The following is a 24,904-nucleotide window of genomic DNA, read 5'->3' as shown; positions in this document are numbered from 1 at the left end:
TTTCTTTGTCACGCGGGAAGTATATCAAATTATATCATTTAGTTTACTAACGAGAACCTTTCTACACATACAGTGGATGAAATATGTTAAGTTATAATTGAGCCGTGCCATGAGAAAACCAACATAGTGGGTTTGCGACCAGCATGGATCCAGACCAGCCTGCGCATCCGCGCAGTCTGGTCAGGATCCATGCTGTTCGCTATTAGTTTCTCTGATTCCATTAGGCTTTGAAAGCGAACAGCATGGATCCTGACCAGACTGCGCGGATGCGCAGGCTGGTCTGGATCCATGCTGGTCGCCAACCCACTATGTTGGTTTTCTCATGGCACGGCTCATATACTGTTTTACTCTGAGCCCTATAGAAGCAACGGATGTTCCACACTCAAGAGTGCCAGCTGGTGATTTTAAGAGATTTTTCTAACACTGACCAAGAAAACAAAGCCAAATGAAAAAATGACAGAGAAGTATGTATTATTCGAAACAAATTCTTATTTGAAACGCTTAATGAACTTTTAAAGTGGTGAAAAACAGAAAATCGGACTACAGAGAAAATATAGAATTTTAAATCGACAGGAAACTGGATTGTAGTTTATGCTGTGTCTATTAAACATATATCCGATATCTCTGCAACAGACACACGTGATTTACGCTACTACTGATATTGACGGACTTTCTTCTGATATTGTCAATATTCCGAAAGGAAAAAGAAAGTTAATAAAGAAATACTAACTCTCGAATGTTCAAAAGTGTTGTCACTAAATGAACGTGTGATCGAAAGTTAAGAATGAAAAGGTAAAACATAATAATGAAACCTATACAGTGCATGTCAGACTATAGCGAACATGTGTGTGAAGTTTCGGTCTATACCATCTTACATATGAAAACAAAGTTGTAAAATGGGACATAACTTCAAGAAAAAAAGCAAAACAGAATTAGCGGATCTGTGTCTGGAATGCCTGCAAGTGTGTGAACTTTCAATCAATTCCCGGTAGGTTACTGACATACCAGTTTACATACAAACAAATGACCGAGTATTGCAGTGGCGGTATACAGAAGTCCCCTACCGATGAAAAAAAAACAACTTAACCTTCAATAGTGACCTTGATCTTTGACTTGCAACCACTTGTCATGTGCGCGACATACAGTCTAATCATAGAGAACATTTTGTGTAGTACTAAAAATCATTCAATGCAATTAAAAGTAATGGAGCAGAGACAAATTTTTACTTGACCTACAATAGTGACCTTGACCTTTGACCGACAACCATGTGTCATGTGCTCGATACATAGTCTAAACATGGGGACCATTTCTATATAAAACTGAAAAATCGTTCAATGCAATTAACAGTAATGGAGCAGAAACAGATTTTTACTTGACCTTGAACAGTGACCTTGACCATTTGTGTAACTGTAGGACATATTTACATACAATCCTATTATGCAGGTGGTAAGATATTATGAATCTTTTAACTAAAGGCGGTTCCAGGTAACGGATTTGTTCAAAACATTATCCACTACTCGTGTTCAGTTACTGATCTTCAACGAGCACTTTATACATATTGATCTATTGTATACTGTTTGCCATTCCTAGATTGAATAAAAAAAGAAGGATAAACAAATTTGTATCAGGAATGCAATTACAGTTTTATTACATTTGCCAAATATTTAGTCTGGTAATACTGTTTTCAAAATAAGAAAAGCAAATTAAAAAAAAAAATACTTTTACCTAGTTGCTCAGCCAAGACAGATTGGAAATAAATTAATTGTTTTTTAAGTTAAGATTTAATTTTTGAAGTTTGCAGGTGTTGTGTGTTACATTTGTTTTTCGTACAATTAATTCTAAACAAATTTACTTTATATATGGTCATTTATTTCATAAAATTAGAAAATGAAGCCACAAACATCATAATAGCACATGATTGTCTTGTTCGCACGTTAACTTGCATATCATTGTACTAGTTTGTCCAGTCATAAATCATTAGTCACAAATATGTTCTATTCACAATTTCAACATCAAGCCAGGCATTCTTAACATCCTGTAAACGTTTCTGTTACTCCGTTAACTTCAATGTTCGGTCTTGTGGAGTTCACGTTTGGTAAATGAAACCATTTCTAAAGGTATCAAGTGGGTTCTTCTCTGACAATGTTTCTGATTCTCTTCAAGTGGTGGTACACATTCATGACAATAAGATCTAAAATCTCTACAAATGTCAGTAAACTGGCTCCAACAGCTATTCCAAGATATCCACCAAACGAGGCTGAAATCAAATTAAAATAGATATGTACGAACCACCTGTTTCATGCACAATCGCATGTTTGGCAACTACATAGGCAACAGGCATATATCGGTGCAAACCTAATTCTTCCAACAAAAACATCTTTGCACGTTAATGTGAAGGTTTTTATTTGTTTTGATATATAATATCATTACAAGCATGCGCGTTATTGGATATGAACCTTTAATAGTGACATCTCTTCTACGTCAATAACAAAACACTGTTTGCAAATACACTCAGAAAATGGTATACTAATAGGATTATAACAATTTCACAGACTTGGAAATTTCTATCACAAATGATGCTGGACAACACAGTGTTTATAGATATGTATATTTGAACATCACTCTACTGTTCTTACCCCAAAGGTCCTCAAAAGTGAATTCGAGAACTTGCTCAATGTATGTTACCTCCTTGCTTTCGTAGAAAAGTTTCAGAATAATGAGATTCTCTCTGGAGAAAAAGAAAAAACAAAATCAATGGTACACACATTACAGAAGTAACAAACAGTCTAAACTCCGCGGACAAACGTTTGAGATGTTTCCAATATAAAACATGTTTTCTCTACCCTTACTCTTAATAAATAATTTGGAGATGTCATTTCTTAAAACATGTACAAAGTCAGTGATCTAGGTAACAACTATATAGACGAATGAAACATGAGAATACAAGATTCATACCTGTCACTGCTGCAGGTAAGACTCACGGACTAACCTTAATGTTTCTATTGGGTCATTAATCTGTATTTTCTTCTGTACGGTTTTGTATGCGCTATCTGGCAGGAAGGTTGACGAAAGCCTCGTCTGGTATTTCGTTATGTGACATGGTGTTGCACAGTGACACTGCTCAACTTGAGACATAAAAGACACTGAAATGAAACATATATATTGAATGTAATACTTCGAAGCTGTAAAACGACTGCAAATGATTTAATCGGTTCGAATCATGCAAGTTTGATAAGGCTGTTAACAAGTAATTAATGAAATAAAAAGTTACAACTGTAAATATGGTCTGGCAAAATTTAAAGCTTTACATTTATATATGTATCTTTTGACTGTACTAGTGTGGTTGTATTTCTGAGCCCCTGCCGGATTAACAACTGTACATTTTAACTGTTTTTCTGGTGAATGTTCTACACTGACCGGTCTTTTACATATGTAATTTAAAACAAACCAAGTCTTTTACACACATTTAACAGCTGTAAAATCGGTTGTATTTTCATAAAGGCATGACCATACATAATTAGGGCATCAAAATATATAATATAATATAACGTCCTTTAAACATAACCAGTAAAGATTCTTACCCAAAGTCGGCTGGTAACAGTCCATAATTTCGTAAGCACTGCATTCCTTGCCGCCTTCTGAAATGATATTCTAAACAGCTGCGATGACTTAAGCACCCCTTTGGTTTTTGAACAACGTTAACTGCATTCAAATAGGTTACCCTTTGTTACAATGGACCCGGAGAAAGATGTAGAGCGGAGAAAAATGTATAGCTAATATATTTCTGTTTGCCATATTTAGATACTAAGTATTGATAAATATTATTTTTGGTTTTGAAACAAACAATGCAGGTAGAAGAGGTAGGCCTTACTAATAAACTTTGATAATGTGGCAGTCGACCTCAATACAATCGACACTGTTTATTTTCCAATACGGGTAAATCCAATAATTGCTTTACAATAGATATGTGACGGATTATCTTTGAACACCCCTGGACTTATTGGACTCAACTGCCACATTATCAAAGCTTGTTAGTACACTTACGATAGTCAATGTTTGTTTTGAAACAATCGATGTAGGATCATTTTGCAATGGAAGGATGTACACTTACTGTAGTCTTTGTCAACGTGACTTACACAACCACAGTGTTCGAGAATAAATTTCTGTCTACACTCTCTGTAGCATCCTGTTATAGAGTAATGACTGTGCAACTCTGTATCTGCTGTTGTGTCGATACAATATTGTCCTCCAAATGCTGCTACAGGATACGGCAAGTAATCAAACTGAACATAAAGAATGTGTTTAAAATTCCGCGGTCTCGTGCTACATATAGCTATTGAATTGTTAGATAATAAAAGTATTAATCAAAATGAAATAATTGACAGATATAATGACAAAACACCTGTGACTTTCAAAATGTTCGAATTTATACGTTATCCAAACATCTACATGAAATGTTACAAAACTGGAAATAACCCAACTTTTATGACTGACATCAAGTGTTCATTTAAGTGATGCTACATACCTTTCTGCATTCTGAGTTTACAGAATAGTTTGTTTTTTTTTTTGTATTCAAAATGAAGATTTTTCATGATTTTGTAAGAAACAATACTACCAACTCTGCTACAAAAGTGTTAAAACGGTTTTACACATATTAACTGCAAAAAACATAAATCTATTGCATGGAGCTTCTCTGTACTACGATAAACAAGGAAATATGGACATACCACATGAGCCGTGACTGGTATATAGTGCATTACGCCAGGCCCTATTATTGACGCAGACTCCATGTTCGGCTCGTCCGTACTCTCGTGTACCAAGACCTAAATTATATCAGAAAGGTAGTAATAGTTTTTCATTGCACACTTTCTAAGTATGTGTAAGTGTTAATGAACTAGTACGCTGTGTTCACAGTTAAATATTTTTTCACAAATTATAGGAAATGATTTTTAGAACTAAATTACACCATTACAACCGTTTCCTCCATCAACTGACGTACTGAATTAAGATATTGAAGTACTTTGCCTGAAAATCCAAAGAACTACTATACTCACTTTTGTTCCATAGTTTTCATCTCCCGCTCCAATGGCTATATCTTGACCTGACCATAGCACAATCTCTAAACCGTACCTATCCCCAACCACAGATGTTTCAAATGAACCTTCCGTTGTTGTATAACACAAACCATTTTCCGCCAAACGACCAATAAAATATTCACTACAATTCAATGGCAAACCTTTCCACGAGCATGTTAAAATAAAGTCGTCTAACTTGGTTGTATGCTTCATCATCAGACTGCTGAATCGTGTAGTTTTTAAAATAGTTTCTCCAACTTCAGTAAGTAATAAAGTTTTGTTTGGCACTACTTGTAGAACTTGTTCTATGGTTATTCGTTCGGTATCGTTAGTAACAGAATCATTCCGAATAAAACGACTATTGCAAATAGTTACAGATGGAAACAGAAGTTTTTCATGAACCTTCATGGTTTGAACTGTCAGTGGTCTGTATTCGAAGTAGCGATTCACCTGCGCCTGGCCGTTCCAAATAAGAACAAATACGAAACAAATCATAATGACAAACCACGTTGCTCTGAAATAAAACGAGATAAGCTTGTCAGAAACTTCTTGCACGATTTTAAAATAACATGGCTGCCATAGCCAAAAATAATTATTTTCAACTCCCGGAGTAGGCTACATGGAGAAATATGTTAGACACATAATAATCATAAAAGAAATGACAAAATACTTTTGAAAAAGAAGCTTGATATCAAAATAGAACGTGAACAGTCAAAGAACTTGTGATATACAAATGTAGAACAAAATGTGTTGATCAAAAGAGAATAACCTCTCTTGAAAGTTTCTTCTGCTTATTATTAACAGTTTAATATATCCTTTATGATAAACCAAGGCCTATGTGGCGTAAAAAAACTAAAACAAAAATTCACCCGAGGGGAGGTTTCAGAAGGCTTTACAATAACCTTAAACCAGATGGTATGTGCTTTTACAGAGACGCTCAACATATCCGAGGCAATACCAAGAGAAGCACAATACATTAAGTAAAGCCCAATAGTTCAGCTTGTTAGTCGCCATATTTATTTATTTATTTGGATTTTACGGCGCACCAACACAGTATAGGTTATATGGCGCCAATCAGGACTACAAATTTTGGTTTCACATCTCATTTACATCGAAATAAAACATGAGATATGGAATCAAAATTTGCATACCTGCTGGAATCACAGAGTTACAGCAAAACCAAGTGTTAAGACCCTATTAATCGCCTCTTACGATCATGCAAGGGTAAGGCAGTGGTTCCAATTCTTTTCATACATAGGTCGTCCCAGAACTACATGGGGCTTAGTCGCCGTAAGTCCTAAGTCCTCAAAGGGTGAAGTACATTTAAAATCTTACACAGTTTACAAAAAAGGTAAGCTACAAACACAAACCTTCGGACAACATAACTGTTGCGATCGAATACGAATCGGGTACCGTGTAATGTTGTAATATCCGCCCATTCATGCAATGTGTCCCAAAATCTGTCAAGCTGGCTTTGCTTCCTTTCAGCGGTTTCGCAAACTTTGGCTTCCTCTCTGACTTCGTTTCCATGTAAGTCAGCGTCACTTACTTCTGGAACTTGACTGCTTTCTATCATCTCATGACTGCCAGCGCCCTCACTTTGCTGCTCGTCGTTAGGCAGTTTGTACGTTTCTTATCAATAAAACAAAGAAAAAATCATTGACATCACATCGGTGGACTAAAATAACAAAAGTACAACTGGGTTTTACACCTACATATCCCATTGCGTGTAACTGTCAGTCGACGTGATCTGACAGTCCAATCACGTGAACCACGTGCATATAATTACATGAAAATGATTTGTGTCTCATAGGTAATGTATTAAAGACCCACCACGACCCAGTGACCTACTTTTTTCACCCACAAAAACTTCATGAAAATCATTCTTCTAATACAGGTAATTTACAGCTATACTTCAAGTTTTAGGTGGACAATTTAGGTCCTTCCTGAACAAATGTGTTTTCAAAACTTCATCTGCCAACTTATTCAGTCTATCTCTTTTCAGCATAGTTTTAAGAATATAGAGGAATAACTATCTTACACTGTAGAAACAAAATGTGACTGAAATTTTAACTAAACACACTGATTTATGTGCATATTGCTACAATAATTCAATAACATGTTAAAACTTCACTGTTAATTTGTTACTAGATACTTGTTATTTCTAATTTTCTTCATGCACGTTGGTTATCATTGATGTTATCCGTAAACTTGTATTGACCTGGCACTCATGAATATTCCGTTTATTTCCATAAATTAATTTTCGGTGTCCCAAAATAAATAGCGATAACTATAGTCAAAATCCTTACTAGTAGATCTCTACATCAAAATGCCCTTTCAAACACAACCATTTAATTAAATCCGTTTATAAATACACCGTTCAGACACTTTCCCAAATTTTGGAGTTGGAATGGGGGCGGGGGTGGAGGTTCAATGCATATGCTGTCCCCTACTCTTAAAGTAAGGCGGGCATCCCTTGCCCCTGCCCCTACGCCTATGAAAGAACAGTAGGCAAACTTGGATGTCGTCCGAAAACTGTCCTACTTTGCTGCGAGATATCCATTCCTCTGCTTGAACTGTTGCAGTCTGTTTCTCTAGGATATATTCAGAATTTCAAAAACAGCTTTCGTCATGTCATATCATCGTTCTACTCCTGGCTAAGACTATATGTATATATATATATATATGTAACTCGCTTACCTACAGACATATTGCTGAGGCTTCGCTTGTGTGTAAGAATAATATGACGTCACAGTTATGAACTAATTGAGTCATTTTAGTAAGAAATTTGTATTAGGAACATTACTCATTACTAAGAAATTTCATGCGCGGATCCAGTGGGTTGGTCCAGTTCCGAACCCCCACCTCCCACCCCCTGGAAAATCCTAAAAAAAGGGAAGAAGAGAAGAAGGAAAGAAAACGGGTTTTCAAAAAGGCAACGTTAGCCTGATTAGGGCCGTATTCAAAGTGACGTAATTCATATTTATGTTAATCATCACAAAGAAACAAAGAATTAAGAAAACTTAAGTTTATTACTTTTCCCAAATTTAACAGGTTAGCTCATAAAAATGTGAAAATAAGGGGTATTTGATGTTCCTTAAATGCCCCAGAATGCTGAAAATGGAGCGCTTAATTCCAAAATTTTACGGGAGGGGGATGCCCCACCCCACTAGCTGGTCGCCTAGACTTTCCTATTTAAGCCTGTTCAACAGGAACTTATTGACAGCCCTGTACTTGTAAACGGCTAACATCTCCACAAAAAAAAAACACATCGAAGCATTTAGTGTATAAAGAGACATGGTCAAGTTCAGTCGGACCCCACTCAATCCCCACCTGAGAAAATTGACTGAATCCGCGCAGGTATTTGTATGGACCGCCAAAATAACAGAAAGGCGACAATTTTTGTTATCAATAAATACTTGCCATTATTTGATATCAAAAAAATCGAATTTTTGATATCAAGAAATCGAATTCTTGATATAAAAAAAATGATTTCTTGATATCCAGAAATCGAATTCATGATATCAAAAAGTAGTCCGTATTTCTAGATATCAAGAAATGATTTCTTGCAACTCATTTGTACAGATACAAATTGCACTGTATAACTACAAACACACCTTATACCGGCTAAGGGCGGTTAGACTTCATGGTGTTTTCAATTGCACGACAGATATATTAAAAAATATTATTTTCATAACCTTACTTGACAGCTTTATGATACTTATGATAACTTTAACTCTTTTGAATACTTATAGGCCTACATGTTATTACTAGATATCTACAATGATTCTTGTGACAATCAGAAATATTGTTTATGGGTGACATGTTATTAAAAGTGTCTGCTTTGATTTCCGTTTCTGTATCTAGCAATATTTTTCAACAATATGCTGTTCGTGAGCAAGTTAGTATCTCAATAACTACACATCACAACTAGATCACTTCACCAACTGCATGCAGCACTGTAACAACTTACCCCGTGTAAAACTATCCCCGGTGTCTCCTACTGCTTAACACACTTCTTCGCCATGTGATACTTAGTGGATGGCATAGCCCATAACTTTTGCTTTCATTTTATTGAAATAATGTGAAATGTCAGCACTGAAACGTCATTGCAAATGTATCAAAACGAAGTTATGTAACACTTCTTTAAAATTTGTGAGTCTTTAAAGGCGCTGAACTGTCCGGAAGTGCAGTCTCTTCATGTGTTACCATGTGTGTGTTCGGGTTTAACGTCTTTTTCAACAATCTTTCAATCATATAAACGACGGTGTCTGCTTGAAGCAGTGGGGACAATGCCCAACTTTATAGTGCTGCCTCACTGGAATATCAAGCCGTAGACACGTGACATGATACCCCACCCAGCCACATTATACCGTGACACTGGGCTGACCAGTCCTAGTATACTATCCTCTTAATGCTGAGCGCCATGCGAGGAAGCTACTAATATTACCATTTTTTTTACATCTTTGTGATGCAGCCAGGGATCGAACCCACACGACCTCCCGCACTCGAACCGAGGCGGTACCGTTTCATGTAGTAATTTTCCGCCAGTAAAATTGGCAGTTATTTAGTAGAATGATATAAAATGTCTGATTACTTCTGTCATTTTTCTTCACATCTCATTTAAACAGAGGTGTATTTTTATTATAAGTGGTAGAATGCGTTAGCAGACCATGCAAAGTTTAGAAAAAGCAAGAGTGATTCTGCATCACTTAATACTAGATGGTCACGGATGTTTTTTTACTGCATGCTATCCTTTTTGCTATATATCAATTATTTTTTTGTTTGATTCTCTAGGATTTTTAGGAATCATTCAGCACAGTTTTAAGTTATAGAGCCAGTGGGTACTTTAAGGTTTAAACGTCTTATACGAGTGCGGTTAAAAAATAACGTAGACTTTTTGTGTCAGAAGACGCATATTGTGTACAGAGTAATGTGAAATATATTACTGTAATTCGCAATCTTTCCCTTATTTGGTCATATATTTTTGTAACATTTTTGCTGATAGGCGAAGTGCGTGGAACGTTTTAATTACAATAGCTACGCATTACCGGCGCAGTCGCTTTTTCATCTGTCATGATTTGAATTTTATTGCTAATATTCGTACTGATAGCTAGACTTATCCGTCAGAAAATACGTCAAAGTGAGGCAACATGTCAGGGCGACATGCACCGAGAGTATGGCATCATTCGGACGTAGGAGGCGAAAGTAAACAACATTTAAACTAAGTGAGTATCACTGTTTATAATGCATGTTATGTCGTCATCGACTCGCAGTTGTTTAGTTATTTAGAAATTTTGGCGAAAAGCAACTGAAATTTATAAAGCAGACACCACAACAATGTTCGGTCATCTGTGTCTTGATTTTCAAGTGTACAAACGATTCTCAAATGTCCCATACTTGTTTCAAGACAGTGGAGGGGAAGGGAGAAAACAAAACAAAAATCATTGATTCCGCGTTAACGTCAATGCACGGCGCCTTGGATAAAGACCAAGTACTCACGTTTAGCACCCTGTCTGAGATGCTTGGCATAAGTTTTAATACTTTTCAGTATTCTAACCAAACAATTACGACTAAGGTGTTGTTCATCAAAATTAATAAAAGAATTTTATAAATATTGAATAATGCAAACCTAAGTATAGGTGAATGTTTTCGAAGTGGCGTAACACCTGACTGTATGATCAGAATCACGTCAAATTTGCAGTACAGTGAGCAGAAAGATTGCAAATCACGATGATATATTTTTTGTTTTGTTTCATTGAAGTATATAAAAGCTAGAGAAAAAGTTTACGTTATTTTTTAACAACCCTCGTACATGTGAGCCATAGCTTCCTCAAGTCTCAACTTGACAATGCATTTGCAATTGCTTACATAAAGTAAGATAAAAACGCCTTTACTGAATTCAAAGGCTAAACTAAACATCTAAACTTGATACTCTACAAGGTTTGAGTCGAAACTGGAAGAAAAATATACTGTTGTTATGTTATGTTTTGAAAACCAGACCATGCGCAGCAAGTAGCAAAAACTTCTTTATCTCTTGTGGACAATTTAACTGGAATGTAGAAATATAATGTTTGAACAAGCTATGATTTTGTGAGCATTTTCAAAGGTTTGCGAGATCGATAACCACAGTTTAGAGTAGTTCCTTCATATTGTAATGTTGTAATGACTGATAAACTTGTTGACAAATGGAAGAATTTTATTAGGGCTTTATTAGCCGGTTGCGAGTACGGCATACATTCGGCCACTATCTGTTGAAGATATCACCTGTAAATACTATCTGGTGTCTACAGATAGAGTCATTGATCTGAGGTGAAACATTCACTCCAAATACCACAACCACTTCATTTGTGAACAAATTAAGGAAAGGGTGTGTTTAAGACTTTTTGTCAAACATTATGGGGTCAATTTTTTGATACTGTACATATACATGTTTAACATATTTAAGGATTCTTTTCGGAGTTTCTGCTCAGGTTTGTATCGTTATATATATTTCCTTACCTATAGATTTATTCATCTGATAGGTTGACTTTTCTCTCTTTAATATAGATACACCTCTAAAGTCTTAATTAGCATATCAAATATTTGGAACATTTGCTCAATTAGAAATATTTATATTTTGTGATTAAAAGAGTCCGAAAAAGATATCTGTCCAAATCTATTATTTTCAGACCAACTTGATGACCTGATTTTCATTGGTTAATTTGAATTATTTGATCGAAGTCAATAACTGAAAATTTCGAAGAATAAGTCACTGTATTAATACGAATATACCGGAACTCTATCGTACAGTGTTTCTGTAATAATGATAATGTTAACTTTTTTACAAAAGGCATTTCCGTAATTAGTATCCTTGAAGAAATATTATCAATAAATCTATCTATAAATATAAATTTGCCATCAAAATATTATGATTGTTTCAAAGCAACTTATTACATAAAATAAATACACATACAAAAATAAAATGTATGTAAATTTAACACTCCCATGTGAGTGATAATTATCTATGACTACTGTATAAGTAAAATAATTTTCTAACAGTTTGAGTGAAAAAGAGCAATATTTTTATTGAGGTTTTCTGTCAATTATTTATGTTAATTTCGTTTTGAAAATTATATAAGTATTGACCCTTGAGCCATTGGATATGCTATGGTATTCACTGGAAGAGGTCAATATTGTTCTCCTCCGTTGAATATCACATCATATCCGATGGCTTAACAGTCAATAACTGTTTTATTATATGGGTTCAAGTTTATAAATAAGTAACAAATATTGTTGCAACATATGTAATGTTTGAAAGTAAACAATAACTGTGTGAAAACTTATCAAAGTTTACACGAAAACAATTAAATATGGTCAACTTCACAGATGCCAAAAAATTGGAGCAATTCTGTAAAAGCTATGGAGCCCGATATTCGTGCTCAGTTGCATAAAGAGGCAAGCAATTCTGGACTGATGTACAGACGATGGCTCTGCAGCAACGAAATAAACAAGGGAGAAAGTTAATTCTGACATTGTAAAATTTTCAGATCCAGCACATACAAAACGGATCGTAGGAATAAACTTGAAAAGATTAGTCGAGCCTGTCCATCATTAACCGAAAAAGTGAAATCATCATACATTAAAAAATTCACATACGCTGTCAATCAAAACAAGCAAAAAGGAGAAGCTGAATTAATACAGGCGCTAGAAAGCATAGTTCCACATATGTATGGAGAGCACCATCTTTGCAGCCACTGGTGTAAAAATAAGGCTAATAATGTAAATATTCACGTGCTTACGTCATGTCTTAAGCGACGTTGTTTATTGCGTCACAATGCTCTAATTCAAACGGTTGTACTAGAAAAACGCTTCGGTGAACGTTTTTCTATTTTGGCACAGCCATTAACAACATAATGAATTTTTATATACAAAAATTTGGCAAAAATTCCACGGGCCATTTTTTTGCAAAATGGATCAGAAGCGATTTTTTTCCTGAATTTTCTTAAACAACCAAAAGTCTGTTTTCGCACCTCCTTCGAAAATTCGGATAGAAAATACCTTTTCATGTTAATGATCACTAAGAAATTGCTTTATTCTCTCGTTTGATATATAATTTAATGCATTGACGCCAACAATACGCTTGTAATATCGAGTTTTATACTATTTTAGTGCTACCATTAACGGACGTAAAAAGCGCGAAAACGGGTCATGTTTGCGACGTCATGGTAACGTCATACGCATGTTTATTGCTCTAAAAGATGATGATACAAATTTGAAATATCTTCAAGTTTATTTTGGTATATACGACTATTAGCAAATCTTAAATTTTGACAAAGTACCATTCCCCCTTAAATAACATATAATGTTACACGGAGCGTTTGACAGATTAGCTATATTATGGAGACCTATCGTGAATTACCAGTCTCTCAATTTGACGTGCAGTGGCGAAGTTATACCTTTTAGTATGTCTCGCTACGTTCAAACATCAATTTGGGAAATCACTGTGTATATCCTTTCCGCGGCCGTAACGTTATAAAAAGTTAGCGTCTGATGGCCCTTTCACGCTGCCGTAGAGTCAAGATTTATTACACGAATTGATTTGAAAATATTTCTGAAATGTCTAGGTCTGCAGCTCTCAAATACGGAAATATCTGACACCCGAGGCATATACTGACACTTATAGACAACATAAAAAAGAACCTTATGAACGATTTCACGAAGTTCCAAAAATCTCCATATCCACATGTCGTGCTAAAGCCCAGGTACTTTCAAATCGTTAAAAAGTGCTGAAAATTGACTCCCCATTAGCAAAAAAAAAAAAAAAAAAAAAAAAAATAAATAAATAAGTCTACACGCATACATTTAGACGGGGAAACCAATGCTATAGACCAATGCATTTCAAGTTTAGCCGGTGTACTTTTATTTTCTTTACTTCCGAAAAAGGCGTCATTTTCTGTGTTATCAAAAACATACGTATGCCTGTGCCTGGCGAGATTGTATAAAAATGTGTTGGCCATCCTAAGAATATACCCTGCCCCGTGTGGTTCTGGGACGATCTATGTAAGAAAAGAATTGGAACCACTGCCTTACCCTTGCATGATCGTAAGAGGCGACTAATAGGGCCTTAACACTTGGTTTTGCTGTAACTCTGTGATTCCAGCAGGTATGCAAATTTTGATTCCATACCTCATGTTTTTATTTCGTTGTAAATGAGACGTGAAACCAAAATTTGAAGTCCTGTTTGGCGCCATATAACCTATACTGTGTTGGTGTGCCGTAAAACCCAAATAAATAAATAAATAAATAAGAATATACCCTAGTATCACGTCTTGCAACAATTTCACATTTGCTAGACATGTCCTGCGGAATTTACCAGTTCAAAACCTTGCATGGATCTTTAAATAACGAAGTGGCTGTAAAACATAACAAGTAATATGTCTTAACTATTTTCTTAAAAAAACAAGACTCTGCCAATTACAAGTTCTGGAGGGGAAAAGTTAAAACCTTAATATATAATGCTAAAAATCAGTACTATAATGACACAATAAACAGTAACAAACAAAATCCTAAAGAGTTATGGAAAAATCTCCACGAATTGACAGGATTACATTCTCATGTTCAAGCCAATTATATTGATGACGAAAAAGGTCAACCAATAACTTACCCGTTTTTGGCTGCTAATACATTCAATGCTTATTTCAGTTCTATTTGTAAACCCTCCCCACCTTCCACTGCAGGCAATAACCTTACTTCTTCCAAAATTAGGGTCAATACGCCTGACACACTGTTCAAAATTCCATCTGTAGATGTGTCATTTGTCGAAAGCCAACTAAAGAATCTAGACATAAAGATGTCCACAGGTTATGATAACATAAGCCCAAAATTTTTAAAAGCAGCTGCTTCTGTCATTGCTCCAGTGCTCACTAAACTATATAACAACAGTATTGCTACCAACTCATTCCCACAGGCATTCAAAAAAGCCAAGGTTATCCCTATTCATAAAAAAGGTCCTAAAAATGACAAACTTAATTATAGGCCAATTTCCATTCTTCCAACAATATCTTTGATACTTGAACGTCATGTTACCCTGCATTTAAGACAGTACCTTGAGTCGAATGATTTGCTGTATAGTCGTCAGTCTGGATTCAGAGTAAATCACTCCTGTCAAACAGCCCTTGCGAAACTCTTAGATGACTGGATCACAGCAATTGATAACAATGAAATAGTTGGGACTATATTTCTTGACTTGTCTAAGGCATTTGACTTACTAAATCATGACATCTTGGTACATAAATTAAAATTCATATGGCTTTTCACTTATTCATGACAGGACTCAGCAAACCTTCATTTCTGGTGTATATTCAGATCCCAGCATAGTAACATCAGGTGTTCCTCAAGGATCGGTGCTAGGGCCCTTGCTATTTTTAATATACATAAATGACCTTCCATTATCGGTTTCATCGGCAGTCACAGATATTTTTGCAGACGATACAACCATATCAACATCGAACTCAAATCTTGAAAATGTGACTGAAACATTATCCAAAATTAGTAAAAATGTTGATGCATGGTGTAAGACTAATGCAATGGAGATAAACTCTGCAAAAACCAAAGTAATGTATGTTGCATCAAAACATAAAGTCAAGCAAGTATATGATGAGCCCCCAGTTATTCATTTCAGAGATGAAACTCTAGACTGCAGTACGAAAGAAAAGTTACTCGGCGTTACTATTGAAAATGATTTGTCTTGGAATACACATGTTGATAATATTTTGAAAAAATGCAATTCATTTTTATACCTGTTGTCTCGCATCAAAGTATATCTTTCTGTACATATGAGGAAAATGTTCTATAACTCTTACATACTGCCTCACTTCGATTACTGTTGTGTAATATGGGGAAGCTGTTCTAATTCATTAGAAGACAAAATTGTTAAGTTTCAAAAAAGAGCAGCTCGCCTAATTCTTGATAAAGACTTCGATACCCCTTCTGCTGAATTATTTCGAGAATTAAACTGGATGACTTTTCCGGAGCGGGTAATATTTCAAAAAGCATTTTTAATGTACAAAAGTCTAAACGATCAAGCACCTATTTACCTCAGAAATTCATTTACATTTAGCTGTGATATACATGACATACATGCTCGAACTTTGAGGTCAGATTCTAATTTGCAGCTTTACCTTCCTCGACCGAAAACTGAAGTATTTAAAAAAAAGTTTTACCTATTCTGGTGCTACTATCTGGAATTCCTTACCAAGTCATATAAAAAGAGCATCATCAGTAGGGCAATTCAAATCACTATACATAGCTTGGCACAACACACAATCATAATACTTAATATTTCTAATATTGCACTTCGTATAGTTATAGTATAAACAAAATACTGGTATTAGATGCACTTGTCTGTCTTCTATATGTTACAATGTACCATGTAAATATTTTAGATGTATATATTATGTATTGTTTTGAGGGCCTCATGGAAGATTGATGTTATTCGTCAAATGAGTTTTCCTCGTTAAATAAAGGCTTTATTATTGTTATTATTATTATTAACGTCTGTGTATACGGCGGAATTAACGTAACGAAACGTCAAACATTTTTAAAGATGCGAAAAAAAGAAACAAGTGTTCATTTCTCAAATTTTAAATTAATAACACAGAAAAGAAGAGAATATTTATTTGATAACATTTTTTTTTCAATTTCTGTACATGTTTTGTAACCAGGAAATACATCTTGGGACAGTCCTCTGTACGCACCCGCAACGACATCCGTGGCAATTTTTTATTTTTATATATAAATATATAAATAATTATAATTGTTTGGCTTTTTTCAGTCGTGTATGAAAAACGTTGAACAATCTTCTTTTTTTACATGAGATTGGTATACAAAGTATCGGGCTAATCATCCATTTTGTTTTGACACTGATAAAGAAACTCTAAATCTGTGATAACTCAAAATACAACTAGACTTAGTAGATACCATAAATACCAAATATCACACCTTGTTTCTAAGGAAAGTTATTACTGGTCTACCTAAGGATAAGTATGATTGATTATCTAGTATTTCAGTGTTTGCAAATATTTATACTTTTTATTATTGGCAACAGACCAATGGCCGACTACATGTAATGAAGATAGGGTATTTAAAAAGGTCACTCTTTTAATTTCCAACTGAAAAGTTGTATGCTAGTGCAGTGCTTCTTTGATATGATGTTGCAGCTTTGACCTGACACGTCAGCGAAGCTTATCTGATAAAGTGTTGCGGCTTTTGACACGGAAGTGTAGTGCTTGTCTGATATAGTGTGACACGGAAGTGTAATGCTTGTCGGATATAGTGTTGTGGCTTTGACCTAATACGGTAGTGTAGTGCTTGTCTGATATAGTGCTGTGGCTTTGACCTGACACGGAAATGTAGTGTTTGTCTGACAAAGTGTTGTGGCTTTTACTTAAGACGGAAGTGTAGTGCTTGTCTGATATAGTGTTGCGGCATTGACCTAACACGGAAGTGTATAGTGCTTGTCTGACATAGTGATGCGGCATTGACCTAACAAGGAAGTGTAGTGCTTGTCTGACATAGTGTTGCTGCATTGACCTAATACAGAAGTGTAGTGCTTGTCTGACATAGTGTTGCTGCATTGACCTAATACGGAAGTGTAGTGCTTGTCTGACATAGTGTTGCTGCATTGACCTAATACGGAAATGTAGTGCTTGTCTGACATAGTGTTGCGGCTTTGACCTACCACGAAAGTGTAGTACTTGTCTGATATAGTGTTGCGGCTTTGACCTGACACGGAAGTGTAGTGCTTGTTTGACATAGTGTTGCGGCATTGACCTGACACGGAAGTGTAGTGCTTGTCTGACATAGTGTTGTGGCATTGACCTGACACGGAAGTGTAGTGCTTGTCTGACATAGTGTTGCGGCTTTGACCTGACACGGAAGTGAAGTGCTTGTCTGACATAGTGTTGCGGCATTGACCTACCACGGAAGTGTAGTACTTGTCTGACATAGTGTTGCGGCATTGACCTGACACGGAAGTGTAGTGCTTGTCTGACATAGTGTTGCGGCATTGACCTGACACGGAAGTGTAGTGCTTGTCTGACAAAGTGTTGCTGCATTGACCTAATACGGAAATGTAGTGCTTGTCTGACAAAGTGTTGCTGCATTGACCTAATACGGAAATGTAGTGCTTGTCTGACAAAGTGTTGCGGCTTTGACCTACCACGGAAGTGTAGAACTTGTCTGACAAAGTGTTGCGGCATTGACTTAATACGGAAATGTAGTGCTTGTCTGACATAGTGTTGCGGCTTTGACCTACCACGGAAGTGTAGTACTTGTCTGATATAGTGTTGCGGCTTTGACCTGACACGGAAGTGTAGTGCTTGTCTGACATAGTGTTGCGGCTTTGACCTGACACGGAAATGTAGTGCATGTCTGACATAGTGTTGCGGCTTTGACCTACCACGGAAATGTAGTGCTTGTCTGACATAATTTTGCGGTTTGACCTACCACGGAAGTGTAGTACTTGTCTGATATAGTGTTGCGGCATTGACCTGACACGGAAGTGTAGTGCTTGTCTGACAAAGTGTTGCTGCATTGATCTAATACGGAAATGTAGTGCTTGTCTGACATAGTGTTGCGGCTTTGACCTACCACGGAAGTGTAGTACTTGTCTGACAAAGTGTTGCGGCATTGACCTAATACGGAAATGTAGTGCTTGTCTGACATAGTGTTGCGGCTTTGACCTACCACGGAAGTGTAGTACTTGTCTGATATAGTGTTGCGGTTTTGACCTGACACGGAAGTGTAGTGCTTGTCTGACATAGTGTTGCGGCTTTGACCTACCACGGAAGTGTAGTACTTGTCTGACATAGTGTTGCGGCATTGACCTGACACAGAAGTGTAGTGCTTGTCTGACATAGTGCTGCGGCTTTGACCTACCACGGAAGTGTAGTACTTGTCTGATATAGTGTTGCGGCTTTGACCTGACACGGAAGTGTAGTGCTTGTCTGACATAGTGTTGCGGCTTTGACTTACCACGGAAGTGTAGTGCTTGTCTGATATAGTGTTGCGGCTTTGACCTACCACGGAAGCGAAGTGCTTGTCTGACATAGTGTTGCGGCTTTGACCTGACACGGAAGTGTAGTGCTTGTCTGACATAGTGTTGCAGCTTTGACCTACCACGGAAGTGTAGTACTTGTCTGACATAATGTTGCGGCATTGACCCAACACGGAAGTGTAGTGCTTGTCTGACATAGTGTTGCGGCTTTGACCTACCACGGAAGTGTAGTACTTGTCTGACATAGTGTTGCGGCATTGACCTGACACGGAAGTGTAGTGCTTGTCGGTTATAGTGCTTTGACCTGCCACGGGAGTAAAGTGCTTGCCTGATAAAGTGTAGCGGCTTTGACCCAACACGGAAATGTAGTGTTTGTATGTCAGTGTTGCAGCTTTGACCTGATATGGGCGTGAAGTGCTTGTATGCCGTAATGTTGCAGCTGTGACTGACAAGGGAGTGTAGTGATGAATGGCTTAGTGTTGCAGCTTTGACCTGACACAGGAGTGTAGTGCTTGTATGACATTCTATTGTAGCTTTGGTCTGAAACGGAAGTGTAGTGCATGTCTAAAATAAGGTTGCAGCTTTTACCTGACACAACAGTGTAGCGCTTGTATGGCATGGTGTTCCTGACACTAGAGTGTAGTGCTTGTATGACATAGTGTTGCAGCTTTGACCTGACTCGGCAGTGCAGTGCTTGTCTGAGGTAACATTGTTTCTCTGACATAACACGTCAGTATAGTGTTTGGCGGACATAACCTGGCCGCTTTGACCTGGCAAGTCAGCACAGTGCTTGGCTGATATAATTTGGCCACTTTGACCTGACACGTCAGCGTATAGTGCTTGGCTGACATAATTTGGCCACTTTGACCTAGCAAAGAAGCCTGTAAAGGTACATCTACACTACAAGCTTAAAAAGAACTCGCACTTGTAAATATACATATATGATGTATAATATTCAATTTGTATTTAATCTATAGAAAGACTGAAATGTGCCAGTTTTGATAATGATTGTGTGGTTTGTAATTTATTCGTGACATTACACTGATAAATGACCTAGTAAAACAACTTCAGTATACTTTTTCAAAAAGCTGTTTTTGCACTGACCACAGGGCTGCTAAAACGTAAAGGTGTCCGTATGTTTTACATAAACAAAATCTAATCTTGTCAGTTGAAAGTTGTTGTTGGAGAACCCGAATTTTCTTAATTCATGATCTTAAGATTTTGTAATTACATACAAATTACAAAAGACCTTCAAACCAAAATAGACCGTTCAAAATACACCTCGGTTAACGACACCTCTAGGGAGAGAATATCTCACTACTGAAGCTGGTAGTCATTCCATTTCGAGCAATTCTTAACCTTTCTAGAGAAACGACTTTGGAACAATATACACATTTCAGTCCACTCAAGGGATATTGCAAGTTGTAGACATATGACTATGTTCCATGTTTGTTTTTCTGTCAAACATGTTGCAATAGTTTACGACAAAATTCCGTTTTTACGCCACACGTATTGCGTCACATATAGCGTCAAACTCTATTATAGCGATGTAGGCCTACTGGAAAGAAAAACATAATAAAATAACTGTTTTGGAATAATTATTTCTTAAAATCTTTTTTTTTAATATGGACTCATTGACATGTGTATCTATGTCGAATCTGCGCTATAAGATTAACTGTATGCTTTGCCGGCAAATAAATCAAGTCAAAACCTAGTCTTTTAGGTATCATGGGCTTAATCTGTATAAAAGTGCACAGAGGGTTGCCTGTCGTGTTCGAGTGTTGTTCGCTTTTATTAAACAATTCTCATTGAATTTATTATCTTAATGTTCGTAATAAACTATGTCTCAATGGCAATATTTGAGCACAGCGAAAGAGAAATCGTAATATTTAAATGTATGTCATGGAGATAAGATAGGCGTGTGCTTCTTTTCAGTACTTTGTGACATTATAGCTTTATTTCAGTATTTCAATTTCACTATTTAATTGGAAAGTGGTGTCAAATAGGTTGTATGATTTTGGATATTATTACTAGAACATTTACAGGTTTTTGCTGTTCTTTCTTAATTTGAAGTAACAGTTTTATGACATTACTGAGATACATACAAACACTGAAACCAGACAATACGTACTGCTTTAATAAATAGTGATTTTTTTAACGTTTTATGTTTTCTAATTGATGTTAATATTAAAAGTTGTGTAACATATAAAACTGAAAAATGCTCGCAGAGACTTGTAAATATTATTGATTCGTCGTCACTGAACAAGAAAGATGCATGTATTTGCATAAACAATATCTAATTGATAACTGGATACGTGTATTTTTCTTAAAACTGAACGCGTATCTGTGTACGAATTTATCAGGTTTGCATTTGGTACTAGGTGATCTTAAATGTCTTGCTAGTGATAACACTGGATATAAATGATAAAATTAAGGAAGTACATTGCAAAATTAATAACTACCATTGGTTGCTTTGAAAATGTGTAGCACACTCACGATCCACATGTAAGATATTGACATCATATCTTATTTTTCAGGCCATCCTAGTTGGTGAATCATACATCAGAGGAAAGTTGACGGTTTGGTACACGTCCATACATAGTACCAGCTGATGGTGTTAAAATGATTCCAAGGCATCCATTGATACTTAAAATAACTACAGTATGTGCTACCATTCTTTTGATCTGCCTGTTATTCTATAGGAGGGAAACAAGTGTGATTATTCAGCGAAGTGTCGTAGTAACTATTGAACCAATGTTTGACGAAAAGGAGTTTGAGAATTTAGAATCAGAGGACCAAACAACGACGACGACGACAGAATTGCCCTCAACGACGAGAAAGCAGGTCTTTGTGAATGGCGACGGTTTAGAATTCTTGATAAATCAACAAATGTGTTCAAAAGATCGGTACCTGGTGATTTATGTTCACTCCGGACCGGAACATTCTGAAAGGAGGCGCGTAATTAGGAATACGTGGGCGTCATTAGAGATTTTAAAGAAACACAAAGCTAAACTTGTGTTTGTGATGGGAGAAGTAGAGGACGAGAATTTGCAGGCAACTCTTGAAACTGAAAGTGAACTTTACAAGGATATTATACAGGGAAATTTTACTGACGCTTACAGGAATTTGACTTACAAAGCAATAGCTGGATTGAAATGGGTGACTGAAAATTGTCCAGGCGCCGTGTATGTCTTAAAGACAGATGATGACATTATTGTTGACATTCATAGGATAGTGCGTTTGATGAGGTCTTACATAGAACATAAATGGGGCAAGCAGAATATTCTCGCGGGATATATCTGGACACACATGAACGTGGATAGAAATAAAAGCAGTAAGTGGTACACCTCGGATGAAGAGTTTCCAGAAAAGTTCTTTCTCAAATACTGCTCTGGATCGGCGTATATCATGAGCTATGATGTTGTCAAAAAATTCTATCTGAAATCTCATGAGATCCCGTTCTTTTGGGTAGACGATTACTACGTGACTGGCATGTTAGCTCACGCGACAAATGTGACGCCAACCTCACTCAATGACAGATATATTTTAGAAAATAAATCTAATATTTTAGGAGCATTGAAAAATGACACAAAAACAAGACTTGTATTTGTTCATTCGCCTGACACAAATACTTCTGTAAAAGTCTGGAAGAATTACCTCGACAGATGGTGAAAATGTAATCTCCGCGTCCTGGTAAATTCTCTGACTGGTAAACTGTCGTGCACGTTCATTTGTCCCGCTGGTGTTGATTACTTCTTTTGTCTTACCTAATTTTGTTGATATCACATGCAGTCACCTCCGTAAAACATACAAAAACGGTTGTCAAAAATAAACAAAGATGTTAAGTGTCCATGTTTTTAATTACAACCCCGTTGTTGTCTAATAAAATATTTATTTAGATATAAAAGCTACAATTATCGCATAGTGCGGCAATTTTCCTTTGATCTTTGCAGCATGTTATACATAGTAACACACATTATTACTACAAAACTGTGCTGATATCTTACAAAACTGTTGCGATATATATCAACACGGAAATCTCTATGGAGTTTCATAAGAAAAAAAGTGTTCCGATATATATCAGCACAGTAAAACTGTTCCGATATATATCGGAACACTTTTTCTCTAGTGAGGTCCTATCAAGGGAGTATAATTTTTTCCTTTCAAAGAAAAGATGATTTTAGCTCCATTTTACAGTTCACAGAGAAAGAATTGTCACAAACACCTACATTTATAAAGTAAAAGAATAAATAAACTAGAATATTTCAAAAACTTGATAGTTATTGCCAAATTCAGAAATACATGAAATATATGAAATTCTGAGATTTCTCAAATGTTTCTTTTTCTTTGATTTTTTTTACAAACAAAACAACAAGTTTTACAATATGTCTGGCCAATGAAATACAAATATTTAAAACCAATGCAGAAATTTGTTGGGTACTTTTATCTGGGGAACACATTTTCTAAAAAAGAAGTTTTAGTGTTTCAGTCAGCGAGGCGCAGAAAGGGAATCAAAATAGTAAAAATAATAATAAACAAATTTAAATGAAAATAATATATAAATTTTAATGATAAACTATGCGATAAAACAGTTATAATATGTAGTGCTCGTGTGTTACCAGGATATATCAGAGCTAGGGGTACATCTCGTTATTTTTCTCTTCACATATCTGTCTCGGCCTACCGGCCTCGACGATATGTGCAGAGAAAAATACCCTCGATGTACCCCTAGCTCTGATATATCCTGGTAACACACTCTCACACATACTATAACTATTACATATTAGAAACTTTAAAATAGAATGAAACCAAAGTATAACTACATGCACATCTTGTTCATTTAAAACATACAAAACAAACAGTAGAAATGGGTATAAAACATGCTTTCCCGGGTTTTGAGTCGGCGGTTTCTAGGCAGTATGTATTTCAAATGTTTGTATGGCAAATGTAGATAATAGCTTGTGTTTGGAATCCTGTAAGGGCCAAGAATGACGGTACAATATGACGTCAGCCATTTTGTACTATGACGCGCGATGCTATATCATAGGACGCGCGACATTTTGCACTAGATCTACCACTAGTATGCGAATACGACGCGACTATATATAGCGGCGGCAGGGTTCGCGTCGTATTTAGGATCACGTATTGTATGGGGCGCCGTTTTACTATTTTCTTTGCATTTTTTGATATCAAGAAATGATTTCTTGATATCAAAAATTCGATTACAAGATATCAAGAATTATTTTTTGATATCAAGAAATGATTTTTGATATCAAGAAATCGAATTTCTGATATCAAGAAATCATTCATCGATTTTTTGATATCAAGAAATGCTGTCTTTTTTTATATCAGGAAATGAATTTTTGATATCAAGAAATCGATTTCTTGATATCAGGAATTCGATTTCTTGATATCAGAAAATCATTCCTGGATATCAAAAAATTAGTTATATTTTTTGATATCAGGAAATCGAATTCTTAATATCAAGACATCATTTCTTGATATCTAGAAATACGGACTATTTTCTGATATCAAGAATTCGATTTCTGGATATCAAAAATCATTTTTTGATATCAAGAATTCTATTTCTTGATATCAAAAATTCGATTTCTTGATATCAAAAAATTGCCAGTATTTCTTGATATAAAAAATTCCCGCCTTTCTGAAAATAGACATGCAATTAGGGATAACCCCGAATTAATTTATTCAGTGCGGGGTATGGAACGCCTAGACTGTCTTGACATAATGATTATCAGTTTGTCATGTGCTTTTTCAAATATATTCGGTACAA

The 24,904-nt window shown here is 36.0% G+C and overlaps 2 protein-coding genes across 6 annotated transcripts; one reads left to right on the top strand and one right to left on the bottom strand.

The window, feature by feature from the left end:
• Positions 1 to 1,847: 1,847 nt before the first annotated feature.
• Positions 1,848 to 9,434, bottom strand: LOC123556339 (acid-sensing ion channel 2-like). Of its 3 annotated transcripts, none has more exons than XM_053542568.1 (9): positions 9,049 to 9,434; positions 6,446 to 6,707; positions 5,055 to 5,589; positions 4,728 to 4,823; positions 4,112 to 4,283; positions 3,582 to 3,638; positions 2,990 to 3,143; positions 2,637 to 2,728; positions 1,848 to 2,257 (listed from the first exon to the last, which is right to left on the bottom strand). In XM_053542568.1, exons 2-9 carry the CDS (start codon positions 6,649 to 6,651, stop codon positions 2,121 to 2,123), a joined length of 1,449 nt encoding a protein of 482 aa, XP_053398543.1. In that variant the 5' UTR covers positions 6,652 to 6,707; positions 9,049 to 9,434; the 3' UTR covers positions 1,848 to 2,120. The 3 variants fall into 3 exon arrangements, with proteins under 3 accessions (XP_053398543.1, XP_053398542.1, XP_053398541.1); XM_053542567.1 differs by lacking the exon at positions 9,049 to 9,434 and adding an exon at positions 7,776 to 9,019; XM_053542566.1 differs by lacking the exon at positions 9,049 to 9,434 and adding an exon at positions 7,620 to 7,740.
• A 1,967-nt stretch (positions 9,435 to 11,401) lies between these two features.
• Positions 11,402 to 22,963, top strand: LOC123556338 (beta-1,3-galactosyltransferase 5-like). Of its 3 annotated transcripts, none has more exons than XM_045346965.2 (2): positions 11,402 to 11,548; positions 21,651 to 22,963. In XM_045346965.2, the coding sequence occupies exon 2, from the start codon at positions 21,736 to 21,738 to the stop codon at positions 22,783 to 22,785; it is 1,050 nt and encodes a 349-aa protein (XP_045202900.1). In that variant the 5' UTR covers positions 11,402 to 11,548; positions 21,651 to 21,735; the 3' UTR covers positions 22,786 to 22,963. The 3 variants fall into 3 exon arrangements, with proteins under 3 accessions (XP_045202900.1, XP_045202899.1, XP_045202898.1); XM_045346964.2 differs by lacking the exon at positions 11,402 to 11,548 and adding an exon at positions 21,017 to 21,119; XM_045346963.2 differs by lacking the exon at positions 11,402 to 11,548 and adding an exon at positions 21,019 to 21,158.
• Positions 22,964 to 24,904: the final 1,941 nt, after the last annotated feature.

Source organism: Mercenaria mercenaria, chromosome 5 (genome assembly GCF_021730395.1).
Source record: "Mercenaria mercenaria strain notata chromosome 5, MADL_Memer_1, whole genome shotgun sequence".
NCBI lineage: Eukaryota > Metazoa > Mollusca > Bivalvia > Venerida > Veneridae > Mercenaria > Mercenaria mercenaria.
The sequence above is the reverse complement of the archived record's forward strand: the minus strand, read 5'-3'. Positions and strand labels throughout refer to the sequence as shown.